At 35.4% G+C, this 22,721-nt stretch overlaps 1 protein-coding gene and 1 long non-coding RNA gene across 7 annotated transcripts in view; one reads left to right on the top strand and one right to left on the bottom strand.

The window, feature by feature from the left end:
• The window catches only part of PALS1 (protein associated with LIN7 1, MAGUK family member), a 99,534-nt gene that overhangs the window by 17,876 nt on the left and 58,937 nt on the right, over positions 1-22,721 (bottom strand). For all 6 annotated transcript variants that reach the window (XM_042989944.1, XM_042989939.1, XM_042989943.1 and 3 more), the window contains exons 5-12: positions 22,215-22,361; positions 20,562-20,723; positions 18,806-18,883; positions 7,925-8,108; positions 4,163-4,234; positions 3,740-3,811; positions 1,558-1,725; positions 453-655 (exon numbers count right to left, since the gene is read on the bottom strand). In XM_042989944.1, coding sequence (XP_042845878.1) covers positions 453-655; positions 1,558-1,725; positions 3,740-3,811; positions 4,163-4,234; positions 7,925-8,108; positions 18,806-18,883; positions 20,562-20,723; positions 22,215-22,361 — 1,086 coding nt within the window. The remainder of the gene's footprint in view (positions 1-452; positions 656-1,557; positions 1,726-3,739; positions 3,812-4,162; positions 4,235-7,924; positions 8,109-18,805; positions 18,884-20,561; positions 20,724-22,214; positions 22,362-22,721) is intronic.
• LOC122239638 lies at positions 67-8,864 on the top strand. Its single transcript, XR_006218939.1, has 3 exons — positions 67-107; positions 569-673; positions 7,975-8,864. It is a non-coding gene; the product is annotated as an uncharacterized LOC122239638 (long non-coding RNA).

The raw sequence follows: 22,721 nt of genomic DNA, 5'->3' as shown, positions 1-22,721 counted from the left end.
AGCTGTCAGCCCAGAGCCCGATTTGGGGCTTGAACCCAAGAACTGCAACCGCAAGATCATGACCTGACCTGAGCTGAAGTTGGACGCTTAACTGACTGAGCCACGAGGTGCCCCGCATTTATACTTTTCTTTTTTGTTTTTTTACATTTATTTTTGAGACAGAGAGAGACAGAGCACAAGTGGGGGAGGGGCAGAGAGAGAAGGAGACAGAATCCGAAGCAGGCTCCAGGCTCTGAGCTGTCAGCACAGAGCCCGACGCGGGGCTCAAACTCACAAACCATGAGATCATGACCTGAGCCGAAGTCGGGCACTTATCCGACTGAGCCACCCAGGTGCGCCCCTGTACTTTTCTTAAATCAAATGTTTATAATTGAAATAGTAGAGACTAAGTTCTTTTGTCCACTAAAAAAACAGATGACCAGTGGAAAAAATAGTATGAGAACTTTATTTACCTGTGTACGAAGACTTAAAAGACATATTTTGCCAGAGTTGATCACTTGCCGTACAGAATCTATGCTGGTTCCATACAGATTCTTCTCAAATTCACCATGTTCAATGAACTTTCCAGCTGCTATGTCTGCCTCAAATGCTTGCCGTGAAACAAAGTGGTAATCTCTACCAGCTACTTCGTGGTCTCGCCTACTCCGAGTTGTATCTAGGCAAACAAAATCAGGTAAAAATAACGGGCATGGATCAGAGTAAAGATGGGGGATATTTCTGCTAGTCAGGAAAAATTTTAATTTTGTAATACAGAGGAAATGTAAAATGACGAACTGAGGAAATGTTAAGAGCCCATGTGTTTAACACTGACTGAGAAATGAACAAAAATGTGGTTTTAGTATCTTAGTAATAGTTACATTTAATTGCCGTAACACATTTTATGCTTACACTTTAAATTGCTTCTTGCATTTAAACACTACCATTTTTTTCCTAAAGTTTATTTCCATAAGATTAGGCACTGTGTAATATTTATTCACTTACTTACCTATTTATTATTTACTTATACTATTTAATTTTAAGATACAGCATTTTTTAAACGTTTATTCATTTTTGAGAGAGACAGAGCACGAGTAGGGGAAGGGGAGAGAGGAGACACAGAATCCAAAGCAGTCTCCAGGCTCTGAGTTGTCAGCATAGAGCCCGATGTAGGGCAAGATCATGACCTGAGCCGAAGTCAGACACTTAACCAACTGAGCCACCCAGGCGCCCCTAGGTACTATAAAATCTTTAAAGAGAACTTCTGTGTTCAGACATTCAGTCTACATTTCTATCTTCTGCATCAGTTTAAAAAACAGAAACTGATTCCATATTGAATAGGGAATCGTAAGAAACCCAAATTGAAATTCATTTAGAAAATAATTAGTACCACAGGAAAAATGGAAATTTCTCAATAATGACTATCTTGAGTTACATATTCTCAAAAGATTTGATTAAAACAAAGTTCCTTTTTTCTGGGCAAAACTATTTTTGATGAACTGGATGAAAAATTTCCCTCCAGTTAGGTTCTAAGATAGAAAATTGAAAAGCAAAGGAAAATGAGAATGCATCCAAACTTACGAGGAACCGCAGATGCAAAGCGGTCTTTTTCCTTGTTCATGAGCCTCTGACGCAATTCATTCTGGCCACAGTTCTGTGGACCAATCAGAATGATAGGTCTTTTCCTATTTGCTGGCTGATGATAAAGTGACATTTCCTCATAAGTTAAGATCTCTTCATTGTCATAATCTTTGAAAAAGAAAAAGTTAAGCCCTTCAGATAGAATTATTGCCATGTAATAAAAATGTACTCAAATTTTCCAAAAAATTGGAGAGAAGACACTTTATTATCATTAAAAATGCTTAGCTTTTTGGATGAAGATAGTAGTAACTGGGTAGGATTATATGAATATTTTCCAATGTGAATATATACTTCCCAGGATACTACGAAAATAAATCAGACAATATACTGATCCTTCTGGAAGTGTTTACTGCTCCTTATGCTTCATAGTTTGAATGTTTTAATACAATATAACTACACTCCTTCTTATGTAAAATAACTAGTTTGCAGCCAATACTCTGTCAGAGGGTGGGCACCAGGGGATAAACTAATGAGAATATTATCTGCCATTTTTGTAAAATGGAGATAATACTTCACTTAGAGGGTTAGTTTAAGGATCAGACAATATATATGCTGAGCACAACACCTGGCACTGACAAACATTTACAAATAGTAGCTACAACTAATGTTATCAGAGAAAGTAGGGATACTTTTCTGTGATTATATAACTTGAAATCAGGTCATTATGTGTGCTATCCGAACTTGGAATACTAACTTGAGGTCACGATTCAAGATGTATAAATTGTGAAAGGTGGGGTAACATTCCTAAAGCCCATAACCCAGATGAAATCAGAGCTGTCAAGTGGTAAGAACAAAGGCAGAGAACTAGCAGCCTGCTATCTTCTCACTCCTGTTCTCACTCCCTGTCGGGGAAAGAGCATCAGATATATGGTCACACTTGGCTGTAAGTTCCACGGGGTCAGGCAATCATTTTAGTCTTGCCAGTGCTTTGCACAGAGTGCAGAGTAGGAACCCAAACTGTCTAGATTCGAGCTCAACTATATATGCTTTAAGAACTAAAGCAGATTTTTAATATTTGAACTTCAGTTTGTTAATCTGTAACCTCAAGGAATTTATTGTGAGACCTAAATGGATGAAAGTATCTAAAGTATATAGTTACTACTCCTGGAATAGAATGGTTATTATAAATGATAGTTATTATTGTAGAAATATAATTCCTGCCTTTCCCAAAATACTTTACACTCTGAAAAATCTGAGTTCTTCCTTCTAACATGTACAATCAGACTGTGGCAGCATTTTTATTTATAAAGACTTAGTTTATAAATCTGTAAGCTTCAGATATGCAGGTTTTCTATAATAGCTATTAGAGCTGAACCAATTTAGTATGTTTCAAAAGATGCTACCTAAAAAAAAAACAACTCAAGATATTGAGAGAATAATAAGCCTTATAAATTGTATAAGAAGTTAAGGAGTGCCTTTGCTTTATTATTTGGCTTGTTTCTGACATGAAGCAAAGCAGGGGGAGAAAATTCTAATGCACGTTAAGGACGAATGAAGAAGGTAATGAAAAGCAGTAAATGAGGTTGGGTTTATAAAAACTGGATGTGGAAACTGCCGAACTAAGGTAGTTGGTGCCTAATAGGCAACAGCCATCACTCAGGTCCAGCAGACTGCTGTCACTTGTGAACACAAACCCTGTGTTACTAGAGCCTTTGATGTGGAGAGAAGCTACACTTAAAATTTTTTTTTTAAATCTTAGTAATAAAACAAAACAAAAACACTCTCCTTTTGTGCCTGACTCAGCCAACAGGTAGCAGGCTCTGTGGAAGGGTTGTCTTGGTGACATGAGTTACTGTAAACAAAATACTCATTTGGAGGCATGTATTAATTTTGCAAAGAATTTAAGTAGGAAGAACAGGAATCTATCAAACACTACATAATGCTAAATTGTACTTTAATTTTTACGCCAGTTTTTCTCTAAACTCAAAACACTGCATTACTCATAGGATTCCAAAAGAAAATAATTTCTGCTAAATGACTTTCTTAAGCACATATGTTACATTAAGAAGCAAAATAGGACTAATAGTATAACTCCCTAAAAATAGCAGTTTAATTTCTTTCAAGTGTTAGATATAGACCTCTTTGAGATGTAAATCCAGCTATATCTTAGAGGAGAACTCACCATCATTTTTATTTGCATTATATAAAACCTTTTTCCTCTTCTTTTTATTCTTCTTTGCACACCATAGTTTTCCTGTTGAATAATCAGAAACAACTATAAATGTGGTACTTGTTTCCTTGAACAAAGCTATGTATTTCAAATTGAAGAACTGAAATAGTTTTCCATTGAAATTTATAAACACATATTACATTGTTCACAGAACTATTTTTCAGGGAAACAGTTACAATTTTCCATTAGTCTCACATCACAGACACTTTTTAATACTTAAATCTTGTCCTTCGTTTAGAGTCCTAAGATAATCAGTTTTGCTGCTCATATCACTCTTACCATGAATACATCTTTCTTGACAGTTCTAACTGATTTAAACAGTTCAGATGGAGACCCAAGAAACCTCTCATTAATGTCAAATATTAAGTGTCCAACCTGATTTTTCTGGCTCCTTATCTTCCTCTATGGTTTGCTTCATAGCTTCCCTTTGCTGCTGAAAGCTTTTCCCTTAGTAGCAGAAAGAAAATAATTAGTATAATTAAATTAGTATAATTTAAGACAAAAGAATAGAAGGGTTTTTGTTTTTTTAATCAAGGGGATAACACCAGAAGTAACTCTTCACTTATATTCCTTTTTTTGGTTATGGTAACCTTCTTTTAATATAAACATATAAACCACAAAAGAAACAAACAGGCAACAATAATACAATACATTATAAGATGTTTCTAATATGTCAAACACTAATGTTGGACTATGATCAAATGTAAATTAGAGGGTACATTATTTAACGGTAAGACACGTATTTTAAAAAGTTCTTGTGAATTCCCCTCCGTCTCAGTCTAAGAGATGGATTGTGACAAATAGTTTTCCTTTTCACTCTTTTCCTCAACATGCAATTTTCAACAAAACTTAAAAGTTGTATTCTCTGTATTCTAGCACACAGTAATGTTTTATGACTAAAAGTATTAACTGGCCTCTTTTCAGCATTATTGTTATCAGTAATAATTACTGATATTTATACTACATTATAACTGTTTGATTCTTTGGTTCAAGGTTTCTGTGAAGAGGATCAACATTTATTTGCTTTTCAAAGAACCTTCCAGCCCTTACCTCCCTACACACTTTCCAGTGGTTCTTAGTAATCAAACCAGTTACTATTTATTTCCCTTTCTCATATACAAACAAATGAAAAAACAAAAAATTAGACACAGAAATAACTGGATGGATTCAATCATAAGATATAAATATGTTCTAGAGATTACTGGGTTAACTCCCAAAGAATAGATCGTACTTACTTGACACAAAATTTTATCCAAAACAGAGTCTTTTTAATTTTTCAATTTAACCAACAAGTAGCATTTGGAAAAGGTTTTTCTGAGGGGAGGATCACCATAAAGTAAACTAAAATAGTAGTAGATATCATTTGTTTCTGGTGACGATTTCTTATCAGGCCCCAATTGACAGATTTTTATGCATAACACTGATGTTTTTATGAAGCATTATTTTCTGAATTTACAGGTGAGGTAGCTACACCTCAATGAAATTAAGTGATTTACTGAAGACTCAAAAGGAGCAGAATTAGGATTCAAATTCCTATCTTACTCTCCAAGACAGTGCTCTTTTCATGGTACTATGAAACCATAACATTTTATTTCCTCTTTTTTATGTTTTCCTCCCTTCAATGGAACTGACTGCTCTTTCTTCTCAATAACTAATAATGTATAATGAGATCAGTTTAATTTTAGATCATGTAGTAAAGAATCTGTGATACATATGGAAGACACCAGGCTATGTGCTGAGGGTACAAAGACATGAAACTCAGTCTAGTTGGCAGAATATATTCCCTTTTAAATCTTCCTGCCATCGTATGAGAGTATGTCAGCTATAATTATAAGCCTCCAAATGTTTAAAGTATTAAGTTTCAGCCTATCAACCAATCCTAGGACATGTTTTACTAGAATATAATATCTTATAATAGAAGATAAATAATAAACCAGTGTTAGAAAATTTAATAGTTCAATTTTTACAAAGCTTTCATTAAGCATTTACTATGTGGAAAGTACTATGTTGGATCTTGGTTCTGGATCAGTTAAAATTATCTCAAATTAAAGAAATTAATTCCAGGAGGTCACTTTACAAAATAATATGTGAACATTCACCATTTGAATTTAAGATACTACTCAATGTATTCCCTTGCATTTATTCTTCTCAATCCCTTTTTCTTCACATATACATATGTACATATATATGTTTTAATCATTTTTTTACTTCCACCTTTCAGCTACCAATGATACAAATAAATGAAAAACATTTCATTCTAAGTTTTTCCTCTTAGAATTAAGATTTTAATATAGGCGGCTTTCAAAGTTTTTGATTTTCATCTTGTTTTCAGAGATCTACCTTAAAATCAAATGTATTTTTTTTGAAAGATAAAAGTGGTTTTACTTAAAAAACTTGGACTAGAGTCCAACTTTTTAAATTTTTATATCTAGTTTTTTTTTTTTGTTTCAAGCCAAGGATTCTTGGAAATCAATAAGCAAATTCCATCTATGTTGGCATAATCTGCAGAACTCAGTGTATTTCATAAGAACAAAAGCAAAACCATTAATACTGAGTCTGATACACTCAAGAAGCATTAAAGATAACCAGGTTATCTTCAGGAGCTATACAGACTGCATTCCTAGTAAAAACAAGTAAATATGGTGATGGAAAATTTTAGAGCACTAAAATTTTAAAGTAAAAAAGAAATAAAAATAAGTATCTGATGTTAACAGATTTAGAAAAAATAAGGAGCAAAATAATTTTGATCAGTTACATATTAAAATGTTTAAAAGCATTACAGTCATGTACTTCTATGGCACATTTTTATAGTACATATGGATGTAGACTGTTGTTATGACAGCAGACATTAATGGAAGGTAGACAATATGACTTCTTAAGAAGTCTTCTAACAAAACCATCATCAAACTCAAACTAAGGTGGGTTCATTTATTTGTCCTATAAAAAAAAACCTTACAAATGATATCACTGAAATCTCCTTGGTGCATCTCTATACTTTTAGAAACTCAATACAATCAGTCAATATACTCTAGTTCTAAATATTTATGGGCTAAGGCTGGCATGATGAGAAGATATCAAATTGATATTTGGCACGAGCACTAAGTAGAACATGATGGCTGCTCAATACCGCAGGATTTCTAGAGGAACATCTCATGTCTGTTACTGTGAAGAATCAAGGGTGTAGCATCTTCCCCTGAAGTTAATATAAGAAGCCCATTCCTCATTCCTTGAAATATGACTGAGTATAGACAAAATCTGTTTTCAGCTTTTGGATTTTAAAGCAGACGGTTTGTGGCCTTCTGTGGTTTTATACATATAGACTCAACTGCATGAAAAAGTAACTACATCCGTTTTTAAAGGACATGAAAAAGCGAGTTCTTCTCTGTGAAGCCTTATATTTCAAATATATTTTTTTTTAAGTTTATTTGTTTTTAGAAAGAGTGAACAGGGGTGAGGCAGAGAGGGAGAGAGAGAGAATCCCAAGCAGGCTCCACATTGTCAGTGGCAGAGCTTGACATGGGGCTTGATCTCACAAACTGTGAGATCACGAACTGAGCCAAAATCAAGAGCCAGATGCTTAACTGACTGAGCCACCCAGATGCCCCAAAGTGATTTTTTTTTTAATTTTTAAAAAAATTTTTAAAATTTACATCCGAGTTAGTTAGCATATGGTACAACAATTTCAGGAGTAGATTCCTTAATGCCCCTTACACATTTAGCCCTTCCCCCCTCCCACAACCCTTCCAGTAACCCTCTGTTTGTTCTCCATATTTAAGTCTCTTATGTTTTGTTCCCCTCCCTGTTTTTATATTATTTTTGCTTCCCTTCCCTTTGTTCATCTGTTCTGTGTCTTAAAGTCCTCACATGAGTGAAGTCATAAGATATTGGTCTTTCTCTAATTTCGCTTAGCATAATACCCTCTAGTTCCATCCACATAGTTGCAAATGGCAAGATTTCATTCTTTTTTATTGCTGAGTAATACTCCATTGTGTGTGTGTGTGTGTGTGTGTGTGTGTGTGTGTGTGTGTACACACACACATACCACATCTTCTTTATCCATTCATCCATTGATGGACATTTGGGCTCTTTCCAAAATGTTCTTTTAAATATGTACTTTATACTATATTGTCTTTTTACCTGGAACAAGCCCAGCTAGAGGTTGATTATCTTCGTCCCCTTCTCTATAGGCTTGCCACCAATTTGGATCTTCTTGACTGATGACATGAAGTATATCGCCTTTTTGAAAAGATAGACCTAACTCTCGACATGGAACATAAGGGTCATCTGAGGGGTCATAGTCAAAATGAGCTTTCACATGGATCTAAAAGATAAAAAGGGTAAAAATTAAAACAACGGTAATGATGAAATGGCAACACAAAATATTCAGCATAAATATAATCAAAATGTTACAATTTTATTAGTGCAAAGCAATTATGAGTTGAAAGAAGGGAGGTTTAGTTAAGTAACTGCAGTATTTTCTCAGGCTTGTTTTCTTCAGTTAAGTTCATCACTCTGTTGATTACAAACATGTACTAGAGTACAAACAACAAACAAAAACTGTATAAAAGCATGCACAGGACTGCACTGTTAGCTGCTAACTGAGCCTGAAGTGCTAAGGGGCCTCAAAGGCTTGAGAGAAGCAGAAGGAATGTAACTGAGACCATTTCCCCCTCTATTCCTGACCTTTGAAAACAATGACTCTGCAGTAAGGTATGTAATTTCTAAACCACTACTATCTAGAAATGTGGACTAAACCTCACCACATCTGTCACCTATGCAGGAGAGTGTCAGTTTCCCTGGTGCTGTTACCCTTCTTGAATACACTGTCAGTGCGACTGTACCTTAAACTTCTCTCAGTGTTTCTTTTAAAAGGGATCTGTTTAGGTTCATAAACAATCACACCCCAAACTGCTAAAATAACCTAAATCAAGTTTATAACAAATTCCTGTGTATTCTATTTGTAGGCTTTGAAATTTAACTAGTTGTATGGTTATAATTTTTGCTAACAATTTTTCTGCATATCAAAAAAATGTGTTACACTTGCAGCATTAAAGGTAAGAATTCACATGAATCTTACTGAGAGCTAAGTTATTCCTATACTATTTCCTCCAATATACCTCTATAAGATGTAACAAAGTTGTCTTAATTTTAATAAAGTAAAAAGAATTAATATTAATATTCTCTTTAACTTTCCATTATAATTTTCATCCAGCCTGGTTAAGTGACATGTGACATTTCCAAAATCTGTAAGAAGTCCATTTTCATCTAATGAAATCCAGCACTTATATGCAATGAGTGTTTCTGCCCCATAGAGGTTAAACTTCAGGTTTCAGCTCAATGAGCCAAGCAACTAATTGACAGCTTAAGAATTTTATTATTCGGAGTCCTTTTCTATCCAATTGTTATTGCCTTTTACATCCTCACCATAATTGAGGCCACCTATCATAAAAATAATACTGGTCTGCTTCAAGAATTGTTTTATGAAAGTACAGTATCTTTTTTCAGCTCCTAAAACACAAAATTGAGTATTTTCAATGATGATGGATATATGAAATTTGATAAAACACTTTATAAGTGATAAAAATATATCTCTATCTAATCCATCTCCCTCCATAAGGCATAACCAAGAATCCTCATGAAAGTAACAGCCTCTTTCAGAAATTATGCTTGAGGGTGTCTTAAATATTTTTATAATTTCAGAAAAATATTTTACTAACTACTATATATAGGAAATGAGAAAATCCAACTCCCAATATAAAACTGGCAATACTGAAATAAAGCAAATGATCCAGTTAAAAATGCAGAACTTACATAGCTAGTCTGCTTTTTTTGGGGTTATCTTTTCATGGATGTACTCCGTAAGTTCAAATAGTACACAAAGTCATAAATGTATGGCTCAATGAATTCCACAAATGAAACATACCTGTATAACCAGCATGCAAATCAAGAACGAGAATATCACCAGCACGTGAGAAGCCCTGACTCCTGTACCTTTCAGTCACTAACCACTCTATGTCCTCCAAGGGCAAACATCATCCTGATTTCTAGAAGCATAGATTAGTTTTCCCGGTATTTTGCTTCATACAAATGGAATCACAACGTACACACTCTTGGATTAAATATGGTTAAGAGACCTCTTTCATTTGGACTGTGTTCTGCTGCATTCCAGCTAGAGAGTGCCCTAAAGAGCCTTACTGTTAATGTGAAAACAGAGTTTTAACACCTTGAAAACTCTGCCAGGTAAAACCAAAAATAAATTTTAGAAAGTTATACAAAAGTAGCAGAGAATCAAAACACAGTTGAGACTTGGATTAAAGAGATTATACATACAATTTATAACCTTGGCATAAAATGTAGGATAATCTAGAAGTCCCTGTCAACCAATCTTCCAAAATCTGCTTAAATTGTTGCCTTTTTAGCCAAAGAGTCTTAGGAATCTAATTATGGAATCACAGGGATTATTTAAGGAGGTAGAGAGATTTTTGTTATCAGGCTTTTATTTTAGACATCTAGGAGATCAGACTAATTTGGTCACCTGACTGACGATTTTATCAAATAGCTTTCTGAAAGCAATACAGAGCATGTTTTCAAAGTGTTCTGCTAAGATCACTTGCCTAGAATGTTTATCAAAATACTAAATTCTTATGCCACATCTCCGACTTCGACTCTGCATTTTAACTAGGTTCCTCGGATAACTGTTACACACATGCCATTTAAAACATACCCTAGTGCCTGGGTGGCTCATTCGGTTAAGCATCCAACATCAGCTCAGGTCATGATCTCATAGTTTGTGATTCGGGCCCTGTGTTGGGCTCTGTGCTGACAGCTCAGAGCCTGGAGCCTGTTTCAGATTCTGTCTCCCTCTTTCTCTGCCCTTCCCCCACTTGTGTGCTGTCTCTCTCAAAAATAAATAAATAAGCATTTAAAAATAAATGAATGAATGAATGAAAGAAAGAGAGGAAGAAAGAAAGAAATGTACCCTAAAATCTTAGGGAACTACTACCCTAAGGGAAACTAATTAGACCACTGTGGAGGCTGTATCTAGTTCAACGACCTTTGCCAAAGTCCAACAAAATCAGCCAGAGATGCTTTTCACTCTACTCCTGCCTTGGGGTCACCCCTTGACCATTCAGATTTAGCTGGTTTGGAATGGGGCCTCTCTTTGTGTAGGCTGAGGAAGAGTACAGAGGGGAAATGCTTTGCTTATCTAGAGCTGTATACAATGTACCCTAAAATTAAGAGCAAAGCAAAAAAAAAAAAAAAGCAAAGTTTTTTCACAACAGAGCTTGACCATTTGGTTGAGTTAAAGTCTGAGCATTGCCTTGTCATACTTTATGTGACTTCTATCCATATATTCTACCAATCAACTCTTATCAGTGCTAGAAGGTATCTCCATCCATTTTTCCTCTCCAGCTCCTTTAGTGGCTATTTTTTTTTTTACCATACAAAGGAAAACAAAGCCTTTTTAAAATGGAGAGATGCTGACCCTTCTAGAAGACTCCAGGGTTTAACAATGCTGCAATGTCAGTACAACGTATCTCATGATCAAAATATTGTTTGGTTTCAAAACAAAACAAAATCTTGTGTTTATATACAATTACCTTCCAGCCCAACATTTTTCTCTGGGCCTTTTCATAGTACCTGTAAACTATTCACATTCGAAGTCCTAATGATGGGGATATGGTAAAGAGATAACAATTCATCAATTTATTTACATCTTTCCTAAGGGAGTCCATGCTCCAAAATAATTTTTCTTTGTAATTTTTATTTCTGTATTTCTTATTATAGATTTATCTTGAAGTTTTGAAATTATTTGTGGAAAAGAATGAAAGTCTATCTATCTTCCTTTAGCTTTGGCCTAAACTCTACCCCTTGCTCACACTGTAAAATTAAGGGCAGCATCAAGAAAAGCCTTTCCAGTGTGTTATAACAGTTTCCAAATTCCTCCTCCAATCCTAGATTCCTCCTCCCGATGCCCACTCAAGGATTATCTTTGTCTGCTTCCATATTTTATATGAGAAGTTTTGGGTATCTGTGGGACATCCAGAAGTTGTTCAGTAGAAGGGAGACAGAAATATGAACCTTAGAATAACAGCAAACTTAACACAGCAATTGCCCTAACTTGAAAAGGGATGTCCATCTAATATACACTGAAATTTCATAAAAATCTTAAATTTTTAAAAAATGTTTATTCTTGAGAGAGAGACAGAGAGAGCAAGAGCCAGAGCATGAACGGGGGAGAGGCAGAGAGAGAAGGAGACACAGAATCCAAAGAAGACTCCGGGCTCTGAGCTGTCAGCACAGAGCCCGATGTAGGGCTCTAACTCACAAGCCGTGAGATCATGACCTGAGCTGAAGTCGGACGCTTAACCAATTGAGTCACCCAGGCGCCCCAGTATTCATAAAAATCTTACTGCATTATAAAATTCCAGATCCTCTTCCAAAGGAGAGAAAAAATTAAGATGAAAATTAGAGAATACATTTTATACTTCTTAACAGAAAAGTAAATACATTTGACAAAGGCAGTTCACAACTCTTTAAAAACTGAACATCCTTAATCATTTTTTTTTAAACTGTAGAATTTCTTGCAAACACATAATACATATAAACAGACTGCTCCCCTGACCTGCTCTCCCCACAGTAAATACAACTGTAGCCCAGATCTCTCCTTAGAATTACAGACTGATACATTCAATTCTATGTACTCAGTATGTCCGCATGAATGCCCTTCAACCTGGAAAATGGACCTCTTCATTTTTCTCCCCAAATCTATTTCCTCCAGACTTCCCTTTAGTAAGCAGCACCACTATCCACTCAGTGGGTTATTCAAGCATCCTTGCTTCCTCTTTTACTCTCTGCATTCTTTACAAGGTCTTGCCATCTCTACTTCTAGAACACAACCTGATCTATTTTCTCTATTGCCACTGCTATCATCCTAGTTTAAGCCATCATCATACTTTATAATGATTTCAGTTTCCTAAGTCTCCTTGCTTCCCTTACTGGCTCTACTAATCCAATTTCCACACAGCGGCCAGATGATTTTTTTTATGTGTATTTATTTTTGAGAGTGAGCATGAGTGGGGGTAGGGGCAAAAAGAGAGCGGAACAGAGGATCTGAAGTGGGCTCTGCACCGACAGAAGAAAGCCTGACATGGACCTCAAAGTCACAAACCATGAGATCATGACCTGAGCTGATGTAGGCCACTTAACCGAGAGTCACCCAGGCACCCCAAAAATTGTTTTTTTATTTTTTAATTTTTTATTCTTATTTATTTATTTATTTAAATATATGTTTTAATGTTTATTTTTGAGAGAGCCAGAGACAGAGCACGAGCAGGGGAGGGGCAGAAAGAGAGAGGGAGACAGAATCTGAAGCAGGCTCCAGGCTCTGAGCTGTCAGCACAGAGCTTGACATGGGGCTCAAAATCACAAGCTGTGAGATCATGACCTGAGCCGAAGTTGGACACTTAACCGACTGAGCCACCCAGGCACCCAAGAAATGTTTTTTTTTAACACAAATCAGATCATGATACTAGATTTAATATCCAAATTCCCTGCTGTGGCCACAGAGATCTACTTGACCTGGTCCTACCTACCTCTCCAGCTTCATCTCTTTGAATCCTCTCCCCACCTTTCCACTCCCCCACTTTCCTCCACCTCCAAGGATTTCCAAATAGAAAGGTCTTCTGGCAATTAATAGGCCTAGCTTCATCTCTTCTTGCAGGTCTCAGCCTCATGTTGCCTCCACCCAGAGGACTTTCCTGACCACTTAATCCTATTTCTTTTTATTCTTCAGTGTTCAAGGCTGCTTATTTCCATTTTATCATTTACTACAAGCTATAGCTATTTTATATCATGTTAATTATTATCAACTCACTGCTTAGCACAGTGCCTAGTACACAAAAACAAGATTTTCACTGTAAGGAAAAAACTGGGGACCCCTAAGAATAGATTTCAATTATTAATACCATTTGGCTAGTGGCAAATTCTGTGTTTTGTATCCCTGACCTGTGATTTTTAGCATTCTCCTTTCCTAAGCCTAAAAATTCCCCTTAAACCACATCTCTCTCCTATCCTCCCATCCCAATCCCCACAAATGAAGACTTCAGTCATGCTCCCAGTCTTCTTAAAGCTGTAAGTCTTCTGTAGGCAAAAGAGACCCTATGGCAGTTTAAAACACTAATGTCTTTAGTATGCTTTTATTGTACTCAGAATCCAGTATCATTATTTATATAGCTACTAAAAAGTTTTTTTTTTTTTTAAGGTTTATTTACTTTTGAGACAGAAAGAGAGAGAGCACACACGAAGAGGGGAAGAGCAGCGAGCGAGCAAGCGAGAGAGAATCCCAAGCAGGCTCCGTTCCGTGCTATCATTGCAGAGCCTGACGTAGGGCTCGAACTCACAAACCATGAGATCATGACCTGGGCCAAAATCAAGAGTTGGATGCTTAACCAACTGAGCCACCTAGGCGTCCCAGCTACTAAGATGTTAATTCATCTATAGTTACACTTTTCTATCATGGTATTCTAATTATTTTCTTTAGATTGATAATAAACAGTAATGCAATATTTAGTGGCTTTGTGGGACATTACCTGTTATACTATACACTGTTAAAAGCATAATTTCTGGAATAAGCATAAGATTTAGTCCTTAGTCACTTATTAATAGTGGGCTTGGGCAATTAACTTGACCTAAGTTCTAGTTTCAATGCCTGTTGAAGGGGTTAAATAAAAATACCTGTATTTTTACAGGGATGCTGTGGGCATTAAATGAGGTAAAACCTATAAAAAACAATTAGTACCATACCTGGTACTGAGTAACTAATCACAATAATAGCTAATATTTATTGGATAATCAATAATCTCTGAATTTTCTAGTACATATTCCATCACTAATAAGCATTGTGACCCCTCACATTTCAATTTATTTCTGTTAGATCAGAGCACTGGACTACATGAAAAAAGTGCCTTCATGTTCAAATATTTTATTTCTTCCTTCCATATTATTTCAATTATATGGTAGAATAATCTAGAGTTTTGCACACTTGTCTGAGAACTCCAACTTTTTTTTTTCAAGTCAATGCAGACAGAAGGAAACTGCCATTTAAATGATGTTATGTTGGGGCACCTGGGTGGCTCGGTCGGTTAAGTGTCTGACTTCGGCTCATGACACGATCTCATGGTTCATGAGTTTGAGCCCTGTGTCAGGCTCTGTGCTGACAGCTCAGAGCCTGGAGTGTGCTTTGAATTCTGTGTCTCCCTCTCGCTTCCCTCTCCAGCTTGCACTCTTTCTCAAAAATAAACAAACATTAAAAAATAAATGAATGAATGAATGATGCTGTTTCCTGGGACAAATGTGCCCATCACCCAGAAGTGAACTACAAAGGTGCCAAGACTCTTGCCCTCTGTGACTGACAGAGCAGCCACTGGTTGCTATGTGTGATGCAAAAGAAACCTAAATAAAGCAGTACTTCTGATAGAGCTGACTCCTGCCGTCTGTGACGTCATAATTCAGCAAGTAAATATAGTGGGGTTGGCAGATAACTCCCATTTTCTCTTAAACACACATTTCTTCAAACATCACAAAACATACATCAGAAAGATACCTTTTGCTGCTCTTAATAGATCCTGACTTGTACCATAACAGTGGTCAATAAATTGTTTTAATTTCTTAAATTCAGCAATCTCACAGATAATTATTCTGCATATTCTCCAATAACTAAAATTATAATTTCCTATCACTGTTTTCTTTGTGCAAGCTTTAATAACAGTAATTCATTTTCAGCCAGTTAGGTTTGATAAAAACTTTCCAAGAGATATGGCAATTTTGAGAGTTCTTCACAATTTAAGAAGGAAATGAAGGAAAAAAAAATACCGTACATCATCTTTTCATTTTGAAAAGCATCTCTAACCTAAAGACACCTACAGATTGAAAGTAAGGGGATGGAGAACCATCTATCACGCTAATGGTAAACAAAAGAAAGCCGGAATAGCCATACTTCTATCAGACAACCTACACTTTAAAAATAGACTGTATCAAGAGATGAAGAAGGGCATGTATATCATAATTAAGGGGTCTATCCACCAAGAAGACCTAACAATTGTAAACATTTATGTGCCAAATATGGAAGCACCCAAATATATAAATCAATGAATCACAAACATAAAGAAACTCATCGATGAAAAGCATCTCTACCATCAAATGCTGAATCAATGTGGGACTTAAACTCACAATCCTGAGATCAAGGTCCACATACTCTACGGACTGAGCCAGCTAGTCACCCCCAAAATACTGTATTTTAAAATGGATAAACCTTCCATCTTTTCCTTTCTCTCTGTCCCTTTATTATTTTTTTTAAAGCCCAGATAAGTAAATGCATATTCTAACCCTCCTCTGTGAAGTCTACTCAGATTGCAGAGCTACTTTTGAAATTAAGGCCTTGTTTACAGGGAAAAAGGCATAGAGAATGAGGCTGATGGAATTCAGGGACAAACTATTTCCTCATTTTTCTTCCTACAAAGCACTTTAAACAGAAGGAAGCTTGCAGATGCAACATCAACTTCAATATGTTCCATAAGGAATGAAGGGAAAACATGGAATGATAGCCAAAATATGAAGCATAACTGTGATGAAATTTTTTTTTAAATTTAATGTTTATTTATTATCGAGAGACAGAGAGACACAGAGCGTGAGCAGGGGAGGGGTAAAGAGAGGGAACACACAGAATCTGAAACAGGCTCCAGGCTCTGAGCTGTCAGCACAGAGCCTGACGCGGGGCTCGAACTCACAAACTGTGAGATCATGACCTGAGCCGAAGTCAGTCGCCCAACCGAGCCACCCAGGTGCCCCATAACTGTGATGAAATATTGACAAAAAAATGAAACTGTGTTCTTTCAAACCATTATGCTTTTGAAGAAGTTAATAATAACAGATGCAATACACATCAGCCTTCTACATCAACTCAGCATTTTGAAGTCTGTAAATTTCCGAACAGCTTTACTGAGAAATAACTCATACATTATAAAAGTCACTACTGTACACAATTGGATACTTTTTATTAATTCAGAGTTGTACAACCATGAACAATTTTGTAACATTTTTTTATCACCTCCAAAGGAAACCTCATACTGATTAAGAATCACTCCCATGCTCTCCTAACTCTCCATTCCTACACCTAAGAATCTACTACCTCCTGTCTCTACAAATTTACCTATTCTGGACATTGCATATAAATGAACCAATATATGGCCTTTTGTGACTGGCTTCTTTCATCTAGCCTAATTTTTTCAAGTTCACCCATGTTATAGCAAGTATCAGTACTTTATTCCTTTTTACTGCCAAATAATATTCCTTTCTGAAAATGGATCATATTTCATTTTCCATTCATCAGGTAGCAGACATTTGGGCTGTTTCTACTTTGTGGTTAATAAAATAATGCTGCCATGAACATTCACATACAAGTTTTTTTGAGGATGTGTTTTCAATTCTTTTGGATATATATCTATGAGTGGAACTGTTAGGTTGTATGAAGTTTGTCTTTTACCATAGCAGTTGAATAAACGTTTAACATAAAGAGCAATAGATATTCTAAAATTAAAGCTGTACATACTTTGAAAAAGCACTTTTTCCTCCTACACTAAGTATGTTTAAGTTAAATAAACCACCTATAATGACAGAAAAAGAAGTTGCAAGTCATAAAAATTCTGCAAGAAAACTATGTTTTATTTTTTACTTTTCAGAGTTTACTAACTTTGAAATATTAATATTTATGTTTATTTAAATAAGAACTGCTGAATTTACCTTTTACTTGAGTGTTAAGAAATAATTAAAGAGACATTTCTAAGACTCAAAAGTAAACATATATGTACAAGTTTTTGTGTGGACATAAGTTTTCAATTCCTTAGTATACCAAATGAGACAAAAACATATCCACACAAAAAAACCTGCATAGGACTACATGGATGGAACAAGAGGGTATTATGCTAAGTGAAATCAGTCAGAGAAAGACAAGTATCATATGACTTCACTCATATGAGGAATTTAAGATACCAAACAGATGAACATAAGGGAAGGGAAGGGAAGCAAAAAGAATATAAAAACAGGGAAGAGGACAAAACATAAAAGACTGAAATATAGAGAACAAACAGAGGGTTGCTGGAGGGGTTGTGGGAGAGGGGATGTTTAAATGGGTAAGGGGCATTAAGGAATCTACTCCTGAAATCATTGTTGCACCATATGCTAACTTGGATATAAATTAAACAATAAATAAATTAAAAACCAAAAACCAAAAAAAACACAAAAACCAAAAAAAACCCCCAAAAAACCTGCACAGGGATGTTTATAGCAGCTTTACTGATAACCACCAAAACCTAGAAACAAGCAAGACAGCCTTCAGTAGGTAAGTGGATAAGCTACCGTATAACCAGACAATGGAACATTATTTGGCACTTAAAAAAAATAAATAAATAAAAAGAGCTACCAAAAGCTAAGAAAAGACATGGAGGAGACTTAAATGCTTATCACTCATGAAAACAGCCAATCTGAAGTGGCTACCTACTGTTTGATTCCTCCTATATATGACATTATGGAAAAGGCAAAACTATGGAGATCAGTGGTTGCCATGGACTGGGGTTAGGAAGTGCCAATTAGGCAGAGCAAGACAATTTTTAGGGCAAACTATTCTGTATGATAAAATGATGGATACATATGAACTATACACTTGTCAAATCCATAGGATGTACAACACCAAAAGTGAATCCTGATGTTAACTATGGTCTTTGAGAAATAATGAAACCATCGATTCATCAACATAACAAGTGTTCTACCTGGTACAGGATGCTGACAGTGGAGATAATTATGTGCGTGTTGGGGCAAGAGATATGTGAGAACTCTTGTACTTGGTGTTCAATTTTGCTGTGAACATAAAGTACTCTAAAAAAAAAAAAGTTTGTCAATTAAATAAAAAAGTAAACAGTAGCCACCAGAAAATAAATAATGGGACATAAAAAAATCACTTACTACTGTTTCCTTGGCTGGAGGAGGCTTGATCTGTTGACTGGGAATCAGAACAAATGTCAGAGTACCATGCATATCAGACTGCAACAGAAAGATTAGGTTATTTAAAAACTGTCACTTACAAAAATCATTCTATGACCTTATAAGCAATATTCCCTAAACTGGACTATTCTGGATCCCCTAGAACACTTTCTAAAAAGTTGGTAAAGATGAATGCTGTTTCATAAGGAAGCACAAATTGGGCCTTTCATGAACTCCATTATAATAAGCTACTCAGGAATGGGACATTCTGCAATTCTGGTCCACCAGAGAAAGTCACTTAGCTCATAAGTCTTTGGTTTTTGTATTACATTTGGTGTAAGCTTAGAAAGATTGCACAGTGAAGGATTGAAAGATACCACAGTGCTATAACAATTCTAGGTTATCTACTCTGGCACACATCAATTTTAATAAAGTATAACTTGAAATAGTAATTGTGACCAGGATTAGAAAAATGATGCAAATATACACATATTCTCACTTCCCAGATACATGGTCTCTGTCATTCATTTTATTTTTTAACTGTATGGAGTTTTACTGTCAGGTAACTATTATTTCCCAGTACACCACTGACTGCCTTGTTCAGATACCTCCAACCTGAACAGTAATCACAAATTCTGGTCCAGAGATAGCAAGGAGCTATCTCTGTGTTCAACATAGAGACAAGAGCCAATAAAACAAGGCCTAAAAACAATGACCACTGACACTGCTCTACCAAAGCAATGAATGAGTTTGGGTGAAAATAAGGACATTTTATAGATTCTTCAACAAACATCAGTAGATAAGACAGATTCTATTGTAACAACTGATATTAAATAAATAAGAATAGAAGTCTGGTTTGTGGATATATACAAAGTGATCAAACTGCCCTCAAAGACAGACTATGAAATGGCTTCCTGATTATACCAGCACTGTCCAAAAGAACTTTCTACAACGTTCTAATACGGAAGCCATTAGCTATATACTACTCTTGAACACCTGAAATGCAGCAAATATGAATGAGGAATGTAATTTAAAATTTTACTTAAATCTAAATAACTAGCACCAGGAGCTAGTGGTTATTATGTTGGGCAGTGTACATCTATACCATTACTATTACCTAATATCATTAAAGAAACAGCAATCAGTTGAAGAGAATTAAAAAAAAAAAAAAGAACTTAAAAATGATAAGGGTATGGACTTTGTTTTATCACTATTTTCCTACTGGCTAGCACATGGTAGGCACTCAATAAATATATGTTGAAGAATTAGTTATATTGTGATTTCAGAGGCAATATACATAGTAGTAATAAAGCTTAAAAAAAAAAAAAATCAGTGGTAACCACCCCAAAATGAAACTCTACTAATAAGTATTACAGAAATAATTATATCATGTGAAAATTCAGTTAGAAATTGTCTAAGAATTTTTATTATTTTTAAAATATTGTATTTTGAAGTCTAATTACAAAGAAAACAGCTTTTAAGAATCTAACAGTTCTTTTTATTTTTTAACATTTATTTATTTTTAGGAGACAGAGAGCATGAGAGGGGGAGGAGCAGAGAGAGAGGGAGACACAGAATCTGAAGCAGGCTCCAGGCTCTGAGCTGTCAGCATAGAGCCCGACATGGGGCTCGGGCTCACAAACCGTGAGATCATGATCTAAGCCGAAGTCGGACACTGGGTGAGCTGGGTGAGCCACCCAGGTGTCCACCTAACAGTTATTCTCCTGTATTAACTTACCAACAAGTCAAAAACCTCATTGACATCTTTCCCTCGAATTTCAATGCCATTAATCTCCAGAACTTCATCTCCTTCATGTAATAAACCACTTTTCTCTGCAGCACCTCCTTTTACTATCCGACTAATGATGACAGAATCCATCTCATTACGAACTGTAGCACCCTAAAAAAGGCAGTATGTAATTTTGAAATAGAAATGCACTTTTTTGTTAAACATTTCTTCATTAATTTTTTTTCTATTGTTAAACATTTCTTCATTAAATTTTGTTTCTATTCAACAATACTAGCTTTCAGTTATCTTGAAAAAAAAACCAAAACAACCTAACTTACACAACTAGAGTAACCATGGTAATTAGCTTTGAAAGTTCATCATTTTCCTTACATTTTGTTTCAGACACACTATGTATTCATTAGAATCAAGCAGACTTCTGAAGTATACAATAACAGAAATATGCACTTAAAAACAACGTGAAGACCTATAATCAAATTTGTTCTCTAGATTCTGGATACTATTCATGGTTATACTATATTTAGATGTACTTTGTGAACATGACTTGTAACTATAAAGTCCTTTTTAAAAATTCAAAATATGATTAAGGGATGAATAATAATCTGCTTGATTATTCAAACATTATATATTATAGCTGCAACCAATTCACATTTAAATGTATCAAACATTAGCATTCATTACATAAACTGAAAGCACAACTGAAATACATATGCTCAAAAAATGGAAATATGAAATATGGATTAAAAGCTTAAAAGCAGACAGAGTTCGTAACATTTTTCTCCTAAACTTTAAAAAAAAATGTTTTTTTAATGTTTAGTTTTGGAAGAGATAGACAGAGGACAAGCAAGGGAGGCAGAGAGAGAGAGGGAGACCCAGAATTTGAAGCAGGCTCCAGGCTCTGAGCTGTTAGCACAGAGCCCTACTCAGGGCTCAAACCCAGGAACTGTGAGATCATGACCTGAGCTGAAGTCAGATGCTTAAATGACTGAGCTGCCCAGGTGCCCCTCTCCTAAACACTTAAAATTTTCTTGTAACTTTCCCAATTTCTTTTTCTGTGGGGGGAAAAAATCTAATTACATAACTGCCCATAAGATACAGTCCCTAACTTATGTACCACACTATTCAAGATGTAATTTGAGACATTGTTTCTCTGAAAACAAAAGAAAATTGAGACAATGATAGATTTAGAAAAGAGATCGAAAAAAAAGTTTTACATGACAACATTAAAAAACAAAAAAATTAAAACATTAATATTAACATTAAAGAATACATATTTCTAAGTATATGTGGAAAATATAAGTAACTGTATTTCAAGAGATTTAATGGAATGAAAATATCAGAATTTCTAATTATTGTTTTTTTAAAAAGCTGGGAGAATAAATGAAGCAGATAATTTGTCCCTTCTTTGTTCCTCAACAATTATTTTACAAGCTATTATTTTCATCAAATCATAGGTAAGAAAACATGAACAAATTTTTCTCAACTGAATAAGGAACATGAGCAAGAGCAAGAACATAAAAGAACTCCAGCAAGTCAACCTCAAAAAAGAAAAACTACCAGAAATGTAAAGGGGTCTTCAATTATCTGCCATATAGAAGATCTCTATGTAGAAAGGCTCTCAGATCAGAGATGTGGAACACTTACCAGCGGAATATCTCGAGCCTTTTCGATACGAACTATTTTTACAGTTTCTCTTCCATACTGGCCAATGCTTTCATAAATTCTCTCATCTGAAATGGGCTCTAGCTGCATTTCCTGCTCAGCAACCTTATCATGGGCCAATAAAAGTGCCTGTTTCAAAGAAATCCACAGCATTTACAGTAGCAGCATGATTTCTGTAGAGAGATTTTTAACCTAATCATGTAGATTAATATTCTCATTTAAACCTTTAAAAGAGGTGCTATAATTATTTATTCAGATCTGTTTCCAAAGTTTCTAACTGAAGTACATATGCAACCCTGTGTCTTTTATAGCTAAAAATAAAGATGTGTTAAGTGTAACAGGGTAACTCTCGGATGGGTTATCAAAGTCTAAAATGCTTATTAAACTTCAGGGGCAGCCAGGTGGCTCAGTTGGTTAAGCATCCAACTTCAGCTCAGGTCGTGATCTTGCAGTGTGTGAGTTCAAGTCCCACGGCAGGCTCTGTGCTGA

The sequence above is a fragment of the Panthera tigris genome, chromosome B3 (assembly GCF_018350195.1).
Source record: "Panthera tigris isolate Pti1 chromosome B3, P.tigris_Pti1_mat1.1, whole genome shotgun sequence".
Taxonomy (NCBI): domain Eukaryota; kingdom Metazoa; phylum Chordata; class Mammalia; order Carnivora; family Felidae; genus Panthera; species Panthera tigris.
The sequence above is the reverse complement of the archived record's forward strand: the minus strand, read 5'-3'. Positions and strand labels throughout refer to the sequence as shown.